The 20,785-nt window shown below is 39.9% G+C and overlaps 2 protein-coding genes and 1 long non-coding RNA gene across 4 annotated transcripts in view; 2 read left to right on the forward strand and 1 right to left on the reverse strand.

The window, feature by feature from the left end:
- The first annotated feature begins 2,993 nt into the window (after window positions 1-2,993).
- On the forward strand, window positions 2,994-7,115 carry LOC108889577 (SUN domain-containing protein 3). 2 transcript variants are annotated; one of them, XM_051075927.1, is made up of 9 exons: window positions 2,994-3,585; window positions 5,030-5,120; window positions 5,266-5,384; window positions 5,494-5,576; window positions 5,743-5,878; window positions 5,998-6,113; window positions 6,252-6,425; window positions 6,542-6,631; window positions 6,792-7,115. In XM_051075927.1, exons 1-9 carry the CDS (start codon window positions 3,576-3,578, stop codon window positions 6,936-6,938), a joined length of 966 nt encoding a protein of 321 aa, XP_050931884.1. In that variant the 5' UTR covers window positions 2,994-3,575; the 3' UTR covers window positions 6,939-7,115. The 2 variants fall into 2 exon arrangements, with proteins under 2 accessions (XP_050931884.1, XP_018541622.1); XM_018686106.2 differs by lacking the exon at window positions 2,994-3,585 and adding an exon at window positions 4,319-4,590.
- Window positions 7,116-7,200: 85 nt separating this feature from the next.
- Window positions 7,201-20,785, reverse strand: part of LOC108889636 (uncharacterized) — a 151,729-nt gene continuing 138,144 nt past the window's right edge. Inside the window, exon 5 of the long non-coding RNA XR_001962017.2 lies at window positions 7,201-7,599. This is a non-coding gene — a long non-coding RNA (uncharacterized LOC108889636). The remainder of the gene's footprint in view (window positions 7,600-20,785) is intronic.
- ino80c (INO80 complex subunit C) lies at window positions 8,767-11,922 on the forward strand. The gene is made up of 5 exons (XM_018686221.2): window positions 8,767-9,065; window positions 10,123-10,239; window positions 10,332-10,443; window positions 10,855-10,922; window positions 11,015-11,922. The coding sequence occupies exons 1-5, from the start codon at window positions 8,889-8,891 to the stop codon at window positions 11,144-11,146; spliced, it is 606 nt and encodes a 201-aa protein (XP_018541737.1). The 5' UTR covers window positions 8,767-8,888; the 3' UTR covers window positions 11,147-11,922.

Consider the following 20,785-nt stretch of genomic DNA (forward strand, 5'->3'; position numbering starts at 1 on the left):
GACAGGAATTTCCACTAGAACCCTCTGTAATATAGCTGATTGTTTTATATGAGAAAAAAGACAGAACAGACAGAACTATTCAAAATGATAGTGAAGTGGCTTAAGTATTAAAGAGTAAGATAAAACAATGGATAACTTGGCACATAACTGTGTAAATCATACCTATATCAAAGTTAAAATAAAGATCCTTGACATCCGCCCTTTTTCATTGGTCAGACAGTAGTAAGTGATTGTTAAAGATTTCCATGGGATTGTATCACTAGTGGCTAAAAGGCCTAGTTTATCCTGTTTTAACCAAAAAAGGAAATCTTAAACAGCAACACTTTGAACCTCAGGGAAGCAGCTGCTGTTCACATGGGAAACAGGAATTTCAAGTCACACACTTTAAAAAGCTAACTGCTTTTGTTTCAGATGTGGAAAAGGACAGAAAATACTGAGCCTAAACATAATTTAAACACAACCTCTAACCTTAGAGTAACCTTTATCAAGTGTTATCACACTTGGTTGTGTGAGGATTTAACACCTTACTCTTATTTGTACTTGTTAAATGTCTGTTTTTGAACAAGCCACGCAAACGAAGGCTCTTCTTTTTAAACTTGAGGGCACTGCAACTCCGCTCTTATCACCAAGCAAACAACTTAAAATAAACCATAGAACTCACCTGAAGCTTTGTCTGTCCTTTTGTGTTTGAAGTAAAGTTTTGTAGAAAGTTTGGAATATTTCACTGCCTACAAAAGCAGGATATGAAAAGTGGCTCCTGCATCCGATATCCTTGTCCTATTTTTTCTATTCTTAGTGATCTGGCTATCTGTCGTCTCAACTTATCAGACTGTATTAATCAAAAGCAGCTTCCTGTTCCCAGCTCATTAGATAGTGTGCAAGTAAAAGTTTAATGTCTGAATTACTTGGGAAACTCTCATCTCTCCAACAGGAAGATGCATGCACGTTCCTAGGAACATTTTTGTTTAGTTTTCTATGAAACATATGTGGTTGAGTATGTACAGATAATAAACTGGCCAGGTCAGTATGATAGAGGGCCTTTTACCTCTTTTTATTGGCAACTACCTGCAAACATACCATCAATCCAGTACGACCTCAGATGCAGTTAAGGGCTTGTCATACTGTGTATTGCTATATATTAGAAATTGCACTGAAAAGGAAGAAAAAGTAGAGAAAAGAGAATGGAAAAGAAGATTGTCTCCATTTTTCCACCACAAGGAAAAGAAGAACTGTTTATGGCAAATGGGATCCTCTCAGTCACAAGACGCTATAAATAAGATGTCAACAGTATTGCTCACTATTACCTGTTCCATCAGGGGAGTGTTTAAATGTCTTCACCGCAGGCATAACCTTTTTTTCGTCACGATTTATTACCAGAATAAGAGAAGCACTTGGGAGTGCTCAGGTCGTCGCCAGTGCCAGGCAGAGAGCTAGCTGGCTGACTCAGTGAGTTCATTTTCTTCAGTTGATACCAATTTATTGACTTCTCATTCACAGGGTTGGTAAATTCTGTTTCCGATTGGATGTAATTCTCAGAGAGAGAGTATGGCCGATATGCGATGTGCAAGAAATGGTGTCGCTCCACTTTCTCAGAGTTACACATGCAAATTGGTTTGTGTCAGCATCATTGCCAAACTCCTGTTGCACATAATGAAGTCAGCGAAGAGCCGTGTCTCATTTTTATGACTCGCCGTTTCTACCTGCACAGACAGAAAACACCCTGCGTCGACTTGATGAGATGTGAATAGTGATACTGCTGCACTTCTAGGTCAGGTCACACACAATGTATTCAGGAAACCATATCGAGCACAGTGAATGAGTAAATATGTGATACACACAGCCTATTTGCATCCTCTCCCCGACAAGCTTGCCATCTTGTATTAGTCATTATACATCTGCAAAAGGCTCTCACAACCTTGTTTTTTTTTTGTCATCTCTAATTATATCTTTCATTTGGAAGGGAAAGCCTACTGTCAGCTGCATCAGATCTACTTTAAAGCTGTGAAGGCTTTAATTTGATGGAGCAGTTTGATTTCTGTTATTCTTTCAAAATAAATGTTGTCCACATCCTTTGTACAGCATACATATAGGTTAAAGACGCAGCGCTGGGATTGAGAAATTGTAGTTTTAAACACAGACCAGGTAGGAAAATAGTAGGGCTCTGTCCTCCTGGCCAAAACCCCACTGATGCCAGCTTGAGCAAGATACTAAGCATTGCATAATTTATCAGAGCTGTACAAATTTGTGTAACTGTGATGCAAGGCTAGACTGAAAAAGAGGCTCGCTCAGTTTTCTCTCTATTGATAACTGTCCTTGTTGTAGAATATACAGTTTGCATATGCTTTAAATATCTCAGATGTTTTGACTACTTCAGCTGGGAGGCTAAAAGTACACTTTTTCTCATGTACTTTTTCTCTTATTCACCACACAGACTCATACATATTCAAAGAATCTTTCCATATATACAAATGTCCTCAAACTATAGGCAGGATCTGCCTACACACACACGCATGCACTCACACCCACAATGTGAGAGCTATCCGTTCCCATTACAAACATTGACACATATCCAACACCAGTCAATGGCCTGCTGACACAGATCAATAAGTTGTGCTTCAGGCTGCTGCTTACATGCATACCACCCAGAGCTGCTAGAGCAGAAAACCCCACCAACCGGCTTACATAATCTGCTTTTAAATGGCATCCCTGGGAGCGTGTATGCATATGGGTGCGTGTCAACTCGAAAATCAACTTCATGGTGAGAATGCTTTTTCTATGGCTTTCTGCAGCGATGGGACAGTTTCAAGAGCATAACAGACAGCTGAGAACAGGCTCCCTTGTTTGACAGAAGAGCTCTCTGTAGCACCCAGGTGTGTTTAGACGATGAACTCGAGTACAGATGGTGCAAAATCTTTTACTTTGATGTGGCTGGTTCCAGCCTGCTGTCTGCCTGAAACAGTAAGTGATGTGTTCATAAGGAATGGGGTGTGTGGGTCCAATGGCCCACAGTTACAGCTCATAGTTTAAATTCACCCATAAAACATTCATATCTGTTTGCAATTGAGCTCGCGCAGAGTCTCTAGATATACTTTATTCATGTAGCTGGCAGCAGCAGTATGCCAGTGCTGAAATATGAATGAGACATTTGGAAAGACCTTCCTCTGAATCAGCATTTCCCCTGCGAGTGTGGTCCTCTAGTCACCATAAGACAGGACAAGGACAGAAATGAAGCGGTAAAGCTTCTCTGAATGTGTGTCTCACACACACCTCCACACATACAAGTATTACACCAAGCATCCCTCAGTTCATCAAGGTCTCCGTGGTGGCTCAGAGGGCACTATGTTGAATTTGGATGTGGTACATCTTTGTTGTGTGGAGATGTGTGGATGCTGACAGGGCCTTCCCCGGTGGGCCAGCGCAGATTGATGGATATGCTAGAGGCACTCTCCCCTCAAAGGTGTTTGCGTGAAACGCTTTGACTGAGCGACAAGAGAATAACCGTGTACCTCCCAAGGCATGGCATCCAACTCTAATCACCCAGCAGATAACCGGAGGCCACTTCAGCCTGCAGAGTTATGCTGACAGGTAAGCTTGTTTAATTCCACCTGAACTACTTTATAGATCCCTGTAAGGCAAGCTTTTTCACTCCCACTTTTCCACACACCAGATCCAAGTAAGTTTCCTTGGTTGCTGGATAGTTTTTTCCTCTTTAGGCCTTTAACACTTTCAGTTTCAGATGACAAAATCTTTAAGCCTAACAGGAGCTTTCATCATTTGTTAAAGACAATGAGACAAACAGGAGGTAGGATATATCTCTGAAGCTGTCCTGTATGTTTAGACAAGTGACAGTACATTTAATATTTGTGTATGTGGATTTGATTAGTTCTAAGTTTCTTTAACTGAAAATATTCTTGTATGTTGACATATGTATAAATGAGAGATAAAAGGCAGCAAAGTAAAATGCAGTCAGGTCACTCAGTGCTGAGTATGAACAAGAACAATGTGCATCTTTGGAGGAATGTTAGCATAATCATTTAGGTCAACTGACTAATTGTAAGTAATTGTCTTCACTTTGAGTGTTTATCTATTATGTAATACTCGCCCTGAAACACATGGTGGCAGCAACATTTCACTAACAAGAATGTGTCTGTGTCTGTAGCCTGCACCTCACTATATTATCAATATTAGTGTTTTATCTATTTTTTCTTCATTTTATTTCCACGTGAAATGATTATTCGTGTGCGTGTTTTAATTTACCTAAATACATTATTTGACCACTTAAACTAAAAAGACCCACTGCCATAACCTAGACTAAGTTTATAAACGTGAGCGCTCGTGTGCGTGTGTGTCTGTGTGGAACATTCGGCCTGCCATTCTACAGATTTTTACGACGTCAACTCAACATTCCACATGGAATGTGGAATTCAGGAGTTTGGATTTATATTTCATTTCATTCCTTGATCGCCCAGTGAATTCAACGAAGAAACAAAATTCAAAACCAGCAAGAAAGACCAACTTAAAAAACAAACAAACAAACAAACAAACAAAAAAACGTCGCTACAGACTGATTCATGTCTTCAAGCATCAAAAGTAAGTTATTGTCCCCAACAGAGATCTATAGAAAACTGAAAGCAGAGCAAAGAGACCTCTGTATGCTGTCTGTTGTCTGTAATATAATTAATCCAGTTATGGTTATATGTATATGTATTTGGGTAGGCTAAATGTATTATCAGACTTTTTTTCAATGTATGTAAATAGGGCTTGTCAAACTATTATATATGTGACTATATAAGCTATACACCAATATTTAACTGTTTCAGTCTAAAAAATGTAACTTCATTGTGCAGGATTAAAAACTGGCACTAAGATGAGAGAAGTTAGACACGTGTGATTATGACTGCAAACAGACATAAGTTGCTTTTTTGAAATTTTTCCTGGCTCTTGTGTGTCTGTGGATCTGTACTGCGGTGAGTTGTAAAAAAAATAGTGTAAAATTTAGGAAAGTAACACTGTAAGTTTTGGTTTACAGCCATGTCACGAAGAAGCCATCGACTCGAGAATTCAGGATATTATGATGAAAATATGGAGCCTATAATATCCTATAAAGAGACTCTGCATAGGTAAGTTGTGTGTGTATATGTGTGTGTTTGTGTGTGTGTCACTGTAATGCTGTATGTGCACACATGGCATGTGTGTGTTTACCAGTCATTTCTTCTTTCTCATACATCAAAGCTCTCACTCTTGTCTCATTTTCATCACATCCAGGATTTTCAAGAGGCGGAGAAATCGTCGTCAGCCCAAGAGAAGAGAGGCCATCATCAACAAGAGCGACAACAACAGAGGCTTCACTACATACAACCTGATTTTGTCCCTTCTTTATTGTGGTATGTGATCGTTCCCTCAACAAACAGTTAAATCTAGTACACCACCTGTCTTTTGAACAAAACATCCCTGACCTGTTTATCCCACGCTTTATCCCTCTTCATCCATCAGGACTAGTCTACATGATTCTGAACCACAACTTTGTTGATCATGGACTGACAGAATCACCGGTCTCACCAACCATCACAATTGAGGTACGACCCACAAAACAAACTTTTGAATAGAAGCTTTTTTTTTTATTATTATTCTTCCTGTGGACCTATAAACACAATCATAGTCCAAAGATATTCTCATCTACACGTGAAACAAACTCTGAAGCTGCCAACATGCAATGTTAATTTAATCTCCTCTCATTGACAGGATCCAACTGCGATTTATACAAATATAGAGAAGCGTCTGAGACACCTGCAGGATGAGGTGCTGAGGTTCAAGGAAGAGATGAACTCCCTCCTTCCAGTTGCAGACGTTATGCCCAACTTTGCCCTGGAGTCACTGGGTGAGACATCCAGATCATCTTCATTATCTTTATCTGTCAGATTGTAATTAACAAATGTATTTTTTAACATCTGAGACTAAATTCTCACCGTCTTTCTCTGTTTGTGTTGATATGTGCAGGGTCAAGAGTTGTATTTTCCAGATCATCAGAAGCGTACCAGACACAAGAGGCACACCTGACGTTTTTGGGAATACCTCTGAGGAAACCACCTGTCAGCCCGAGGGTTGTTATTCAGGTAGGAATTACACCCAAATTAGATTGCTATGCAGTGTGACCGTATGATGTTATAGTTGTAATTTTTTATTTCTTTTCGTCCTTTTTTATTCATACAACACACCACCTAAACTCTGCTTTTCACTCTCTCTCTCCTCAGGGACACTCACCTCTGCTCCCGGGTCGTTGTTGGGCCTTTGCAGGTGGACAGGGGCATTTGTTCATCACCCTTTCTGACCCAGTCACCATCAGCCATGTGACACTGGGTCACATTTCAAAGGACATATCTCCAACTGGCGCCATAACCAGTGCCCCCAAGGAGTTTTCTGTCTATGTGAGTCACACATTTATCACTGTTAACAATGCAGACATCCTGTGTACCTGTCAATTTAATAACTGTCACATACATGGAGAACAACATGGTGTTCAACCCGAATGTCTTTCTATCAGGGAATGAAGAATGTAAATGACGAGGAAACTCACCTGGGAACTTTTTTCTATGATCAGGATGGGGATCCAGTACAGACTTTCAAGATACCTGTGAGTATTACATCATGTGATTAAACACATGCACATGTATTTTATTTAAATTTCACCCACAAGCTAATATATTACAAGAGTTACAGTTCCATCTTATCACTTTTACTGTCACTCTAGCTTGACCACCCACATAACTCTGCTCATTTCTCTTGTCTCTCAGAATCATAAAAATGGGTTCAACTTTGTGAAGCTGCAAGTGAACAACAACTGGGGCCATCCTGATTACACATGTCTGTACAACTTCAGGGTCCATGGGAAATTAGCAAACAGAGGAGAAAGATCACCACAGGGTTGTGGTGAGTATTGAGGTGAAGCAAAGTATTGTAAATAATAATCATTAAATTATAGATGTTTTTTTTTATTTTCTTTAATTTATGTCGTGGAATTTGGAGCCATGAAAGTACCAGCAAATTTTTGCTTATTTTTATTTATTTATTTTTTTAGTGGGTTTGTGAAAGGGAAGTCAGTGAGGTAGTTGGGGGTGGGGGGTGGGGGGGTGTAACCTGTGTAGTGGTGGACAGGGTGGGCGGGTGGGTAACGGGGGGAAGTATGGTGTACTTTGTTACACCATACTTCCCCCCAGTAAACCTCCTCCATGCCAGGTGAAGAGGAGCTGCGGACGCAAATGTGGCTGCAGCGGGAGAGGAATCAGACATTTGCTGGTATTTTCCGTCACTCCAAATTCCCCGTCACTATGTGGGCAGCACGGTGGTGGAGTGGTTAGCACTGTACCTGCGCAGAGGGAGGTTTGTCTCTCTGTGTAGAGTCTGCATGTTCTCTCCGTGTCTGCGTGGGTTTACTCCGGGTGCTCCGGTTTCCTCCCACACTCCAAAGACATGCATTTTAGGCCAAGTGGACACTCTAAATTGCCCCTAGATGTCAGCCCTGTGATAGACTGGCGACCTGTCCAGGGTGTACCCCGCCTCTCGCTCCAGTCTGCTGGGATAGGCTCCAGCCTCTCTGTAACCCTGTAATCAGGGACACAGAAATATTAAAACAATAAAGACTCACACTAAATATATTGTTTCTGTTTGTTTCATCATTTATTTGAAACCCTTAAGTGCAATTAACCTGAATGTATAAAAGATTGTCCATATTTCAAGGCAAAGGTAACCAAATTAAAGTCCATCTGGGTGTACATTAACATTCATGTTATGATAGTGTAGTGACACTGTTGATCATGTATATCATCACAAACAAATAATTAAAAAATAAATCACTTACTGAACAACACAAATATAAACAACATCAATCCGTAACCAAGCTAAAAGAATTATTGTAAATAATGCATTCACTTTGATTTCAGAGCTCCTGCTTTTTACTAAAAATTTCCTAGTCACATGTGTGTGTGTGTTTTTGATTCAGTGGTAATAAGTCCAGTGGTTTACACATCAAACCAAAGGACATGCTGTATGTGTAATATACCTGATTCAAAAATATATTTTTTAAACGTTTTGAATATGGATTTTCACACATAGAGAAAACAATTGCCCATGGTCTGCATTTTTCATATATATCACAAAACAACTGGAATTTTTTCAAAGAGAATCAACATTTCTTTGTGGAAAAGAAGCCAAGATATCAAATTAAAATGAAGCAACAGACAAATACTGGTAATGCACGATTAAAAACATGTGCACAGTGTCTGTTTAAACCTTGAAAGTAAAAGCATGAATCTGGTGCTGCTTGGTGAAGAGGAGGCTGATGCTGAAGAAGAGGACTGCTACTCCTCTGCGGATGAAAGTGGAGTGTTTTGGAACTCAAGGCAATACAGTTTGGGGTGTCACAGTACAAAAAACAAAAAACAAAAACCCCACCCAGATCATTAGAAGTTGAGTGATAGTCTCAACTATTAGCTTACTATTAACTAGCTATTCGCATCATATCTCATTATTTTTACGGTGTCACAATATGATAATGAAAAACACTTTTTTTCTTGTAAACACTCGAGACTGTACTTTTAGTTTTTTTCGTTTTACTGCACTCACATTCAAATGGACACACTAAAAAGCGCATTTATTTTTATTTTTGTAATTACACTTATTGAATTAAGATAATGTATAAATATGATTAATACATATATATTTTTTAACCATTTTATAAGAATTAAATTATGTTACCGGAAGTGCATCAATTCTATATCCGGGTGAAGTCATGTTTACAGTCCGGATGGTGGACGGCTAGAGCCGAGTGAGAAAGATTCATTTGCGTCGTTTATGAAAGGATTTTGATGCGGGTTCTTTAGTGGGGAGGGCAAATGGCATCTCAGATCCCCATAACGGTCAGGGCCCAGCCTGCAGCGGCCAGCTCTGCCGCTCTCCGGGGAAAGAAACGCCCCGGTAGTCCGGCGGTCTCAGCCGCTCAGCAGGCCACCGGGAGCGGCAGCAAGAAGAAGAAAGCACCGCTGATAGCGACACCGACAGCACAGACACAGGTGACGGTAAACACGTTCACACAGACACACACGGTAATGTTTGCATGCATGCATTAAAACTACTTGTCAGCTTTTTTTAACCATTAATTAAACAACCAACAAAACAAAAGTACAAAATATGTCAAGTGTAATAGACAAAAAACGTTGTAAGACGCAGCATGTAATGTTAGTGGCCAATATATGACTGATCGACAGCGTCCATCACTATGAAGACACTTCATTTAGTTGTAAATACATTCATAAAGCTGTAAAAAGAGTAACGGACCACCTCTTTTACCATGGCCATTAACAAGCCTTATTGCTTCTGCAATAGCCCAAGTTCATATTATTTATTGTGCATACAATAAAATTCAAATACATTTTAACAGGATGTACTCACAGACTGTTTAAAACAAACTGTATGCAGTCTATTGATGTACCTACTGCAAAGAAACTGAATTTTTAGAAACAGAACAGATGCTGCAGAGCCTTTTTCTCAATCTCTATTTTTTTTTTTTTTTGACATATTCTCATCTGGCCAATTTGTTCATTATTATTTAAGTTTATAAGATAAGATAGATTTTATTTATGCCACTTGTGGGAAATTTACATGTTGCAGTAGCAAGAGACAAGAGTGACAAAAATAGAAAAAGAAGCTAAAAATATAATTAAAAAAGGCACAAGTTAGGCAATTATTGTTGTATGGGCTATTACTATATTACTATAAGTAACAGTAATGGCTATACTATTCCTGTCTGTGTGGAGAGGGTAATAATAATGTAATGTGTTAACTACTGTAATGTAATGCATTGCAATGCAATTACTGAGCATTACCTATAATTAATGTTATAAAGAATAACATTATTAATCTTTAAAACTACTATTAGACTGACAAGTACACAGGGGAATTCAAGACAAATATGCAGTAGAGCACAAATAAACAGTGTACAAAACTGCAGTGTGTATAGAGCCCACTTTAGACTTTGTTTACATCCAAAACACATTTAAACAATGTAGTCTAAAATCAAATGTGACTACTGTTTGACTGAAGAGCCGTTGTCTTCTCATGTTTCATCAGATAACAGCAGCAGAGACGGTGGCAGAGGTGAAGGCAGTGGGATTAGTGGACAGCGGTCAAACTGCCACCACAGAGTCCACAGCAAAGCCTCCACCATTCAAAGACCCCACATTTATGGTGAGTGTCTTCGTCCATCTTGGTTTGTTTATTTGATTCTGTTGCTTCTTCCTCAATTTCTGTCCTCTTTTATTCTTTCTCAATCTTGGCAGCATTCTGGGATTGGCGGAGCAGCAGCGGGCAAAAAGAACCGGACCTGGAAGAATCTCAAACAGATTCTAGCTTTGGAGCGGACTTTACCCTGGAAGCTCAGTGATCCCAACTGTGAGTGTTTGTATCTTATTTTACCTGATACATGTTGTATATTTGTTAGCCCTAAACAATCAGATCCTATTTCTATGGTATATTCCAAATTCTCCCATATACATGTTTAATTAATGTAGAATAATAAGACATTATTTTGTTTAGTGAACCTTACATTTAAAATAGTGAAAGATAGTGTTGCCATTTTAAAGCAAAAGTATGTTATTATTTCATAAAGTGACTATCGATTCTGCCAATGTTGACAACAGACAGTACAATACTTTCTTGACAGTATACTGTATGTTAGAGCACTAATATATTATGACATTAAATATCAGACTACAGTGAAAAGTCAGTGTCAGTTTTAGAAGACATGCTTATAATGGTGCAGTATTCAGTGGATTTTGGTGTACGATCTTTCTGTGTTTACAGACTACAACATTGATGCCCCTCCCTCCTTGAAGCCAGCCAAGAAATACTCGGACATCTCTGGACTCCCAGTGAGTAATTAGTTTGCTAAAACAAGAAACAGCATGACTTTAGCCAGGTCTTGTGTAAAACACACGCTGAACACTCTCTTGTTTTTCCTCAGGCAAACTACACAGACCCTCAGACAAAGCTGCGCTTCACGTCCACTGAGGAGTTTTCCTACATCCGCCTCCTCCCCACTGATGTTGTTACAGGCTACCTGGCCCTTCGAAAGGCAACCTGCATCGTACCCTGACAGTGTAGCGAGGCCTGAAACCTGAAACAGGTTCAGACCAGAACTGAACTGGTGTCGGAGCAGGAAGTTGTCGGGGAGGCCAGAAGAGTCTGAGAGCTCACAGAGGCAACCCAGGCCTGAACACCACTGAAAAGATTGTGGCTCACAGGCTGACCACTGAAAAGCCTCTGCACTGCTGTTATTGAGAAGACAGGATCATAATTGTTACTGTGTGACAAAATAAATGGAACAAATGTGACTTTTTCCCGTTTAGAAAAAACAAAAAAACTCACAGTGATTGCTTTATTGCTCTGTTGGTGAGGCGTGTTTACTGTCGGACAGTGTTGCCAATAGCTGGATCTTATTGTGTCACTCTGCAAGTGAATGTCCAGTCAACTGGACAAAACACGTTTTATTTCTTGAAGGGAAGGAAAGTTAATTCTTAGTTTTTGAGTTAATTGAAAAGTCAGCAATAGGCAGTTTTTTTGCTTTGTCAAAATACATTTCCCAGTGCCCTGAATGAAGCTGGATAAACCATTGCAGTGGACAACTGGTTCTCAAGTACTGAATATAAGCATTACTGGTGAGGGTGCTGTGTGCCCCCTTGTGGTAGAACATCTGTTCCCAGTGGTGTAAACGTCTCTACACAAACTTTAATACCTGTCAGTGGAAATTCAATCTGATTGATGTAGAGAAAAGCAAACATGTTGCAAAGCTGTTGGAAGGAGTTTTCAATGTCAGACTGACTGTCAGTTACTTTTCTATAAGGTGCTTAATAAAGCTAACTTGAATTTTCAGTGTGTCCCTTTTCCATCTGTGGCTCTCTGTGTAAATGTACATTTTTTCAAATGAAAATGGAGATAGATGAAATTGCTGAACTTGGCTGGTTCAGTTTCTGTTTTGTGTATTTGACAACCTGTAATCACACGTGTTGGACACTGATATAAAGCACTTCTCTTGATAGTGAAAGCCTTGACTGAAACATCCACACCTGCTACGGTACTTTGTATCTTTGATCTTCTGTACTGTGCAGCAGTGTGTAAGCTATGTAAATGTAGCTGGGCTAAGACTCTCTTTATAAGCCAAGATTCACCAAGCAGGCCTAATTTCATATGTGTCATATGTAAATGTAGAATTGGTTCCACGTGGTTTTAATTCCACAGCTGCATTTGATGTATGATTTGCTCTCCAACTGGTAGAGTGAGGATGTCCCATTAATCACACATGGCAGGCATCCAGGATCATTTCCATGGTATATTTCATGCTGTTTTCCACAAACTTGATGAATGAGGTCCAATATATTTCTCACGTGAATGATCCCTATTATGCAAATAGAATAGAATAAATAGGATTAAAGGCACCAGCACAGTCTCTGAGGATCAGGGACTTGTGAAAATGACAAAAGCCCTGGGTAAAGAATCAGACCTGCAACCCTTGTAAGTCCACTGCTCACTGAGCTGTGAATCCTTACCTGTTGAGTTGGTTTACTTGACAATAAAATGTGTCAATCATTGTGCAATCCTTTCTTTATGTTTTGTTTACACAGGCCTACCAATACACATTGCCAAGTAGTCTTTGTTGGCACCAATCCCTTGAATATTTAAGTACAATTTACGCAAAACAGTAGGTCAACTGTATATGTTACCAGGAAAGGATGATAACATAATGTGTTAGTATTTAAGCATAAGGCTGGTCATATCCTCCATTTGTTGTATTACCAACAAATCCCATGAATAAGCCATTAATAAATTGATCCCACTAGTGAGTAAAGCCAAAGCCTGGCATATGTTTCTCCTCAAAGACCTCCATTGTTTTTCAAAACCTATTACAACACAAAAATGAGCCACACTGTCACACCAGGTGACAAGTTCCAGAAATATGATCATATTAGCATTTCTGCAGATGACCATTCTTACTCATGCCTGAGAGTAACTTCTCCCAGCTCTGGACTTTGGTGAAGCTGATGAAGGCAGTATAGTATATCTATGAGAGTCAGACCAGCATTTCCATTCCTGCTGTGGCATCAAAACCTCAACATAGTGATTAATGAACAGCGCCAGGGCTTTCTGCTACCCAAGCACACGATCCAATAGAGTGTGTCTGTGTGCGCGTGCTAGTATGTGTGCGTATGTGCTTTAACATTTTTGGACATCTCTGCGGTGTGTCCGCCCAAGAAATTAGTTGTATCGGTTTATCTGTGTGTTCAGGGTTATGGAAATGCAGAGTAACATGCAGTATATTTTTTCACTCAGTGATAACATGCAGCACACAAATCCTGCAGGTACACCTGTCTTTGCAGTCACACTCTTTCACCACCTGGGTGCGCCAGAGCTCTGCTCATTCTGCCATCCAAACTTGCTGAGTGTGTTTGGTGTCCCGTCATGAGTCAGTAAGGTCACACAAGTGTGTCCATTTCTGATCAAAGCCCAGGATTTATCAGCATGTAATGATGCAGGAGAATGTGTATTTATTCAATCACAGGTCTGACTGCCTCTAACACATCAGTGGTGTTTGATAAACACTACCAACTGGTGCAGGGCTGCCATAAATAGCAATGTGATTAATATACTGTAAATATAACGAATGCTACTGTTATAGTTTAGCTGACAAACACACATTCATAAAAGTGACAGTGCATCCTGACAGCAGTGCATATACTATTCATAATAAAGTATAATAAAACATGAGCACACTGATTTAAACAGGCTGATGACAATCATTACTAATTTTAGTATGGGCACGGAAATGAATGGAAGCAATTTAGGACTACAGCTCAATCATATAATAACCATCATTAAGAAATTGATTGTGATGTGCATAAAATGACTCATCTTCCTTTGATGGAGGATTTGGCACCTGCAGCATTGCGCAGGATGTGTGTTTTCAGAGCGCACGCACAGACCAGTAGCTGAAATCAACGAGTGGCTCCTGTGTCGATTTTGTTTTCCAGTGCATACTTTGCTGAACTTCTGCAGGCAAGTTTGTGCAACACCAGGGAGATAGACTCTGTGAACTAATGTCATCTCTGTGCTCATTTAGGTCCTGTCTGCCCTGGGGGGTTTTGTCACTGTCACATTTTTGTGATGATGGAGATGGCATCTGTGCTGTATAATGCCTACAGACAGTAATTATATAGCTTCTCTCACCTCCCAGTGTATGCAATTTTCCAGGGTTGCTTTTCACCCTTGTCATTGGACTTATTGATATATGACAAATGTAACTTTTGCAGAGGTATTTTGTGGACAAACAGGTCAAATCTGAGGCACATCTGGTTTTGCTGTGGTTATTGTTAAATGGCCAAATCAGATCCAGGACTTCATAGACCAGCATGGCTCAGTGTGCCATCAGTGAGCCAGGGAGGAGAAGCTGTTTCTCTCATAGCAAGTTGGGGGATAAGCTGTCGATAGAAGCCATCTTGCATTACTCATCTGACATGTCTTACCCCTTAAATATATGAGAAAAATGAGAACTACCCTCAAATGTCAGGTCGGAGAAATGGACTGCACCACCAGCTCTGGTAAGCTGATCGATAGACCAGCTCCAGTGCCTGCTGAGCCAGCAGGGGAACTTTCATATTTATGTTTTTGACCTATTGGAACAGCAGAAGTAGCATAGTGAACTTCTTTACTGCCTGTTAACAAAGATATAACAGTCTGAATCTGTTAGATGCTACTCCTCCATATAAATTACTTTGCTAAAGCGATTGAAGCACAATGTTTACGGCGGACTTCAGTTTTGCAGTGGCTTCAACATGACACCGAACACCAAACCAAAGACAGGGATCAGCTTTAAACACAAGTAGAATGATCAGAATTTGAACTTTACCTGACAATGATCATTCTCTTGTCAACACACCAAGCTCACAGAAGTCCAGGCAAAGACATCTAGCAGAACTACAGCAGAATACTTCCACTGAAGTACTGTTTGGACAGTTAGAAATGGGAAAAAAAAGCTCCGTACAATGCTTTTATAACTTCCTGAGACCAACTGTCACCCCAGTCACATTCACTTTTTGCAGCAAACGGCAGTGTGCAGGTAGATGTGAAAAGAAGGCACAGCTCCAAGTGCTCTCAAATTCTAGTCTCCACAGTCCTCACACAACCTCTGCGTTAGGGGAGGGAGGAGCGCAGGTGAAATCTAAATCAACTTCTGAGCAGCAGCCGGGACAGATCTGCCTAGAGACAACAGAGGGACCTACCCAGCAAACCTCACTCCTTGCTTTTGAATCACAGCTGGTGTTCAACACAAACCAAGACCTGTGGCTACCAGTGGACTATCCCTGTAAAATGAATATTTTAGCTTCTGTAGTCTGTTTATGGATCTCTTGTACCAAGAACTGCTTCCACTTTATAATTCACTTTGTTGGAACTTGTTCAGACTATATTTATGATTCTACAGCAAAGACAGCCTTTTTCCTCTGGATGGAAATTTAGAGTAGTCAAGGCAGATTTATTTATTTATTTATTTATTTTACCTTTGGAGAGCCAGGCTAACGTTTCCCTCTGTTTCAACTCTTTATGCTAAGCTACACCAACCAGCTGCTAAATGTGCAGCATTGATCTTCTGATGTAACTCTCAGCAAGGAAGCAAATAAGTCTATTTCCCCAAATGTCAAACTATTCCTTTAAAGGTTTCCCCTCTTTGTGCTGTATTATGGGGCCAAGCACCACTCGTGCTTAGGCAGCTGTTTCCCCTGAAACTCCTCTGCTGCCTCTTTTTCCTTCAACATCATCACAATGTCTTCATGTGTGTGTGGTTATCTTTAATCGCTGCTTACAGCTACTGTATATTTGTTCATGTATTTCTGCTTTCTTGAGAAACCTTTGCCCTTCACTGCCTTCATAGTTGCACTTTGTCACTGCTGGTAAGATTTGTCACTCTCTTAACATGGACAAACCACATGAAAACCGATTTTTAACCATAACTGATCATGCCATAGCGGCCCACACAGTGATACAGTTTCATGGTTCATTTAACTGAGAAAAAACACTGATCGCTGCATCAAGGAGGTTGCTTTTTTTTTTTTTCCTCTGCTAGTTTAAATGCAACCCTGAGAAAATGTGATGAGTTACCAGTTGTTATTGGGCTGTAGAGGTCAAACAGCAAAATGTCATCAGATAGCTAATCAACTCATTCAGATATCATTACACTGGGCTAAATCCCTGTTAATCCCACTGAAGATTCAATCAGTGTTCCATCACAGGTCAGCTTGTTCCTCTGTTTGTGTATGTGCGCTCACATGTAGGCATAAGGGACAGAGAGAAAGGTAATTCTTCATTTTGATAGACAATGATTGTCCTTCGATGGGCCACATTCACCGTCTCCTCTCTGTCCTTCTTCTCTTCAGTTTCCTGTCCTGTCTGCTCCTATCTCCCCTCCTCTCCTCTACTGTCTTCCCTCTCCTCACCTGGCTCCTCTTCTGTCTCTGTTGGCTACAGGATTAACACTCTGCTTTGGTCTTTGATTGATAAGTCTTCTGCCAGTCTATCTCTCCCTGTCTCTCTGTCTCTCTCCTTGTATGTTTGTATCATCCTCTGTGCCCTCTCTTTGCCCAGCACTCACATACATGCTCTGTCTCTGTAGTACAAGCACAGGTTAGAGGCACTTCAGGCCTGTTTGTTTGTTTAAAAGCTATATGTTGTGACTGTTGTGTATAGAACAGTGACTATTACAGTATCTGTTGAGCTTCAGCTAAGCTGGTTTGACGTTCAGGAAGTTTTTTCTCTGGCACATTCATACCATATCTCTGAACCCACACGTAGCCTGTGGCTAATACCCTCATACATTAATTTTGAATATGTACTGCAATTAAATGGCCAGTTCAAACAGTGTTACAAGCAGTGTTATTAACTGGATTAAAATGAGTAAAATTTATATATTTATACATCTTTCAGAAAAGGTCAGTAATCTTGCCACCTAGCAAAGCAACATTAAACTGCCAGGTTTATGAATGGAGTCTGGCCTGAAAATGTCTCCCCATAAAACAGAATGAAATGTATAGTATTTCGATTATTCTACTTATTTGGAGTTTTGTATACCATATTATTATATATATAGAAAGAGTGTAAAAACACATAAAAATGTAACATCAACAGAGGAATCATTTGAACCATGTTAATAAAGAACTGTCACCGAGATCTCTACTGATCACAACATTTTAAAGTTGAAAAATAAACTTGTCAGTACTCCCTGGTGACAAACTATGTGATGGTAACAAGTCATGGACAGTAACTAAGTACATTTACTCAAATACTATACTTGGTAAATATAATATGTGGCAAATATTGTACTCTTTACTTCACTAGATTCATCAAATAAATGCAGTAGGGTCAAACATTTCCACATATTTTGTAGATTCAGATTAGTGATACAAAAACAAATAGATTATCTATCTATCTATCTATCTATCTATCTATCTATCTATCTATCTATCTATCTATCTATCTATCTATTATAGGCCCCACCATCTCTCTCTGTTGCTCAGATTAGCTCCATCCATCGCAGACCTACATTCAGGTGAATAAAGTGTCATTGGACAGAGAGAGAGGTAATAGGAGGGATGTGACCCTGCAACCCTCTTCACGACAGATGGAACCAATCTCACCAGTCTGAGACAGACCATCTATTCATACCTACCTACCACGGTGTGTTTGCGTGTAATGATAGTACCCATCCATTTACACTGCTGCTGGTGATGCAACTCAATGCCTCACTGTGCTTAAAAGCTATTACATGTCAGGACGGGATTTGTGTGCTCTCATATGCGTGTGTGTGTGTGTGTATGTGTGTGGACCTGTGTCTCAGACCTGATATTTTATCACCAGCTCAGCTCCAAAAGCCAATTTACTGTCTGAAGGCTGTTGTGTGAATTTCAATCGCTGACTGGAGAAATAATCTTTGATGACTATGAATGAACTTGTAAAATGTTCTGTTCCCCCCTGGGAGAGTATAACGCCTATTTTGAGGCCAAAACATTTTGCGTAAATACATACATTAATCCCATTTTTATTTCATAAATTACAAAAATAAAAGTAGTTTTGCAAAATGGAAATAAAAGGCAACACCTTGCTGTAGATTCCTCCACCCTGTAGCTGTAGAGAAAGTTTATATTGATACTGCAGAGGCAATATGAGCTACAAAGTCTCCAATAACAACTCCCAGACACACACACACAGACGTTTTCTCTATGTCTCCTAGCCATATTAATACACTGGAATCACCTCACAGAGTGGAAAGCGTAATTGCATTGACTTTGGAAGTAAAACAACAGTTACAGGTTTAGTGTGTGTGAGTGTGTGTTTGCACAGTATGTCTTTAAGCCTTTCATCCATCCATATCACTGTGCATAAGAGCTCTGGCCCATTCCCATTCTGCCTTATTCTCGACTTGCCCTTGGAGAACAATACAGCACCCATTGACTCCAGCAGATATAAGCTGATGTCTCGTACTCTGTCATTTACCTTTTAGGCATGTGTGCGTCTCTGTGCATGCTTTGTGTTTGTATATGGATATGTGTGTGTGTAATTGAAACAGCAAGACAAACGCTATGTACCTATATGAACAGAAAGAATGACCCCAAGCACAGACACAGACACACACACATATACACACACACTAACACTCTGATGCACAGTTAGTGTTTTGGGAGAGTGTGATGGTAAATGAAGCATGAAATGAAGAGTCAGAGAACGTTCCTTCCCCAGGGAGCCTCTACAGTGGACTGACACAGACCAGGCCAAGACAGATCAGGACGGCCAAAACCAAACCTACTATTCCACTGAATCAGCATGCCCCCTGTTGGGAAGACTGTGATGTTTTCCAGACCTAACACTAACCCTTTGTGACTGATTTATTTTCTTTCTTTGTCAATTCATTGTATTTATTCATTTGTAACATAAAATCCACAAATAAATAACTGATAATTTTATTTCATTATTCAGTCTGACTTGATTTGGGAATTTTACCATAACCAATTACAATAACTATATAATGTATAGCTGCATTGATCTTGTGCATGCTTGTTGCATTTTTTTGGCTGCTATTTTTCTGGTTGTGGCGCAATCTTAATGCTGCCTACAAAGCTCTGAAGCTCTGATTGGCTCAGTTCTTCTTTCAATTGGGCAAACAGCCAATGAACACCACTAATCTGATTCATTGAGGAAAAAAAATAATTTTCATTTTTAAATTAATTGTTGCTGCAGTGACAGATTTCTTTCCCATAAAGAAGGACCCCGCAGGGCGTACAAACAGCTTATTATGGGCCACAGTTTTATTTTTAGGCGACCTCTAGTGGTAGTGTGAGACAGCACGGGTTTTTCAGCAAATGTGCCAAAACGACCAGCCCTCTAGTGGCCACAGTAATAATGACAGGAGCAAAGGAGGAAGTCCACATAGGGAGAAGATTTGTGGTGAATGGATGGGTTTGGTTCCCAATTCTGACTGACAGTCAATGTCATTTATTTTAACTGTGGTCATTCCATTTCCTTAATCATGTGTTTATTTTTGTAAACATGATGACAAAGGTCCTCTAACCTTAAACAAATATTTTAACCCAAATCATGAGCTTTCCCTTAACCTAACCAATTTGTTTTTGTTCTTAAAACTAACCAAACATTTACTGTAGCATTATCAAATCACAAAAGGTTTAGTCATTTATCTTTAACAGTGATTTTAAACAGCTTATCTGTAGCAAATTACCTTCTCCCAGTAGTGGTAGTGATTCAGGAGATGGCGTATCACAGGGTATGGACAAACAACCTATTATCAATCAAGTTGGAGGACTTGATTTTTTAAAAGGTTTTAAGCCAAAATGACTTAAGAAGGTTCTTTAGCGGTGGATAACTCACCTTAAGAGTCCTCAGAACAGAAGCGTTCTCAGATCATCCCCATGTTTTTCTATAGTCTGTTGTGTCTACAATACCACTGGTTGCTGGATAAGCCAATTAGCTACCTTCAGCACCAAGTGCTTGCTGAGATGTGAGTCTTTGAGGAGTAACATGCACTAATGCAGACCTCTGCCATATGAGTGATGTGCTCCAACAGTAAAAGTAAGTAGTATTCCCCTTTAATGGCCATTGTTAACATTATTATCCCAGACTTGACTGCCATAGCAGGTCACCTAATTCTACTGGAGGCAGCTCCAGCCTCTCTCTCCTCCACCAGAGTCCATTACAATTGGGTCTTATCTTCTCTAATATGCTCTGCTGTTAATGAACAATCAGTCCCGTTAATGTCCTGCTAATTAATGGCCCATCAGCCTCTTCAGAGTGGTAATTAAGTGCCAGTTGAGGCGTCTAATTGGCATGGTTCTGATTGGATCGAGTCACGCTTGACCCTCTGGGACACAGGAAGTGAATTATAGCGTTGTCATCGTTGTGGAGAGGACTTTTACAAAGACTGCTGACTTGCTTGTTTAAGAAATAGAATCATCTTGTTAACCTGCGTAGAAGTGAAGTGAATGACAGTTTCAGTTGAGTGACTCTATCAAAGGACAAACTGTCAAATCTGAATTAAACAACAATCAATGGTAGAGGTCTGTTTTCTTCTACAGTTTCTAAATTGATTGAAAGCTGTTACAATTATATTTTGCAGTACATAAAATCAGCTTTCAGGGTAATGCGTTGCCACTCAGTGCCTCATAAAAGAGCATGAGGGGACAAA

This window comes from Lates calcarifer, linkage group LG15 (assembly GCF_001640805.2).
Source record: "Lates calcarifer isolate ASB-BC8 linkage group LG15, TLL_Latcal_v3, whole genome shotgun sequence".
NCBI lineage: Eukaryota > Metazoa > Chordata > Actinopteri > Centropomidae > Lates > Lates calcarifer.

Coding starts and splice junctions, on each gene's coding strand:
- LOC108889577 (XM_018686106.2), top strand. Junction 5,385..5,493: donor TTTGTCCCTTCTTTATTGTG/GTATGTGATCGT, acceptor TTCATCCATCAG/GACTAGTCTACATGATTCTG. Junction 5,577..5,742: donor CACCAACCATCACAATTGAG/GTACGACCCACA, acceptor TCTCATTGACAG/GATCCAACTGCGATTTATAC.
- ino80c (XM_018686221.2), top strand. CDS start 8,889: ATGGCATCTCAGATCCCCATAACGGTCAGGGCCCAGCCTGCAGCGGCC. Junction 9,066..10,122: donor CACCGACAGCACAGACACAG/GTGACGGTAAAC, acceptor ATGTTTCATCAG/ATAACAGCAGCAGAGACGGT. Junction 10,240..10,331: donor TCAAAGACCCCACATTTATG/GTGAGTGTCTTC, acceptor CAATCTTGGCAG/CATTCTGGGATTGGCGGAGC.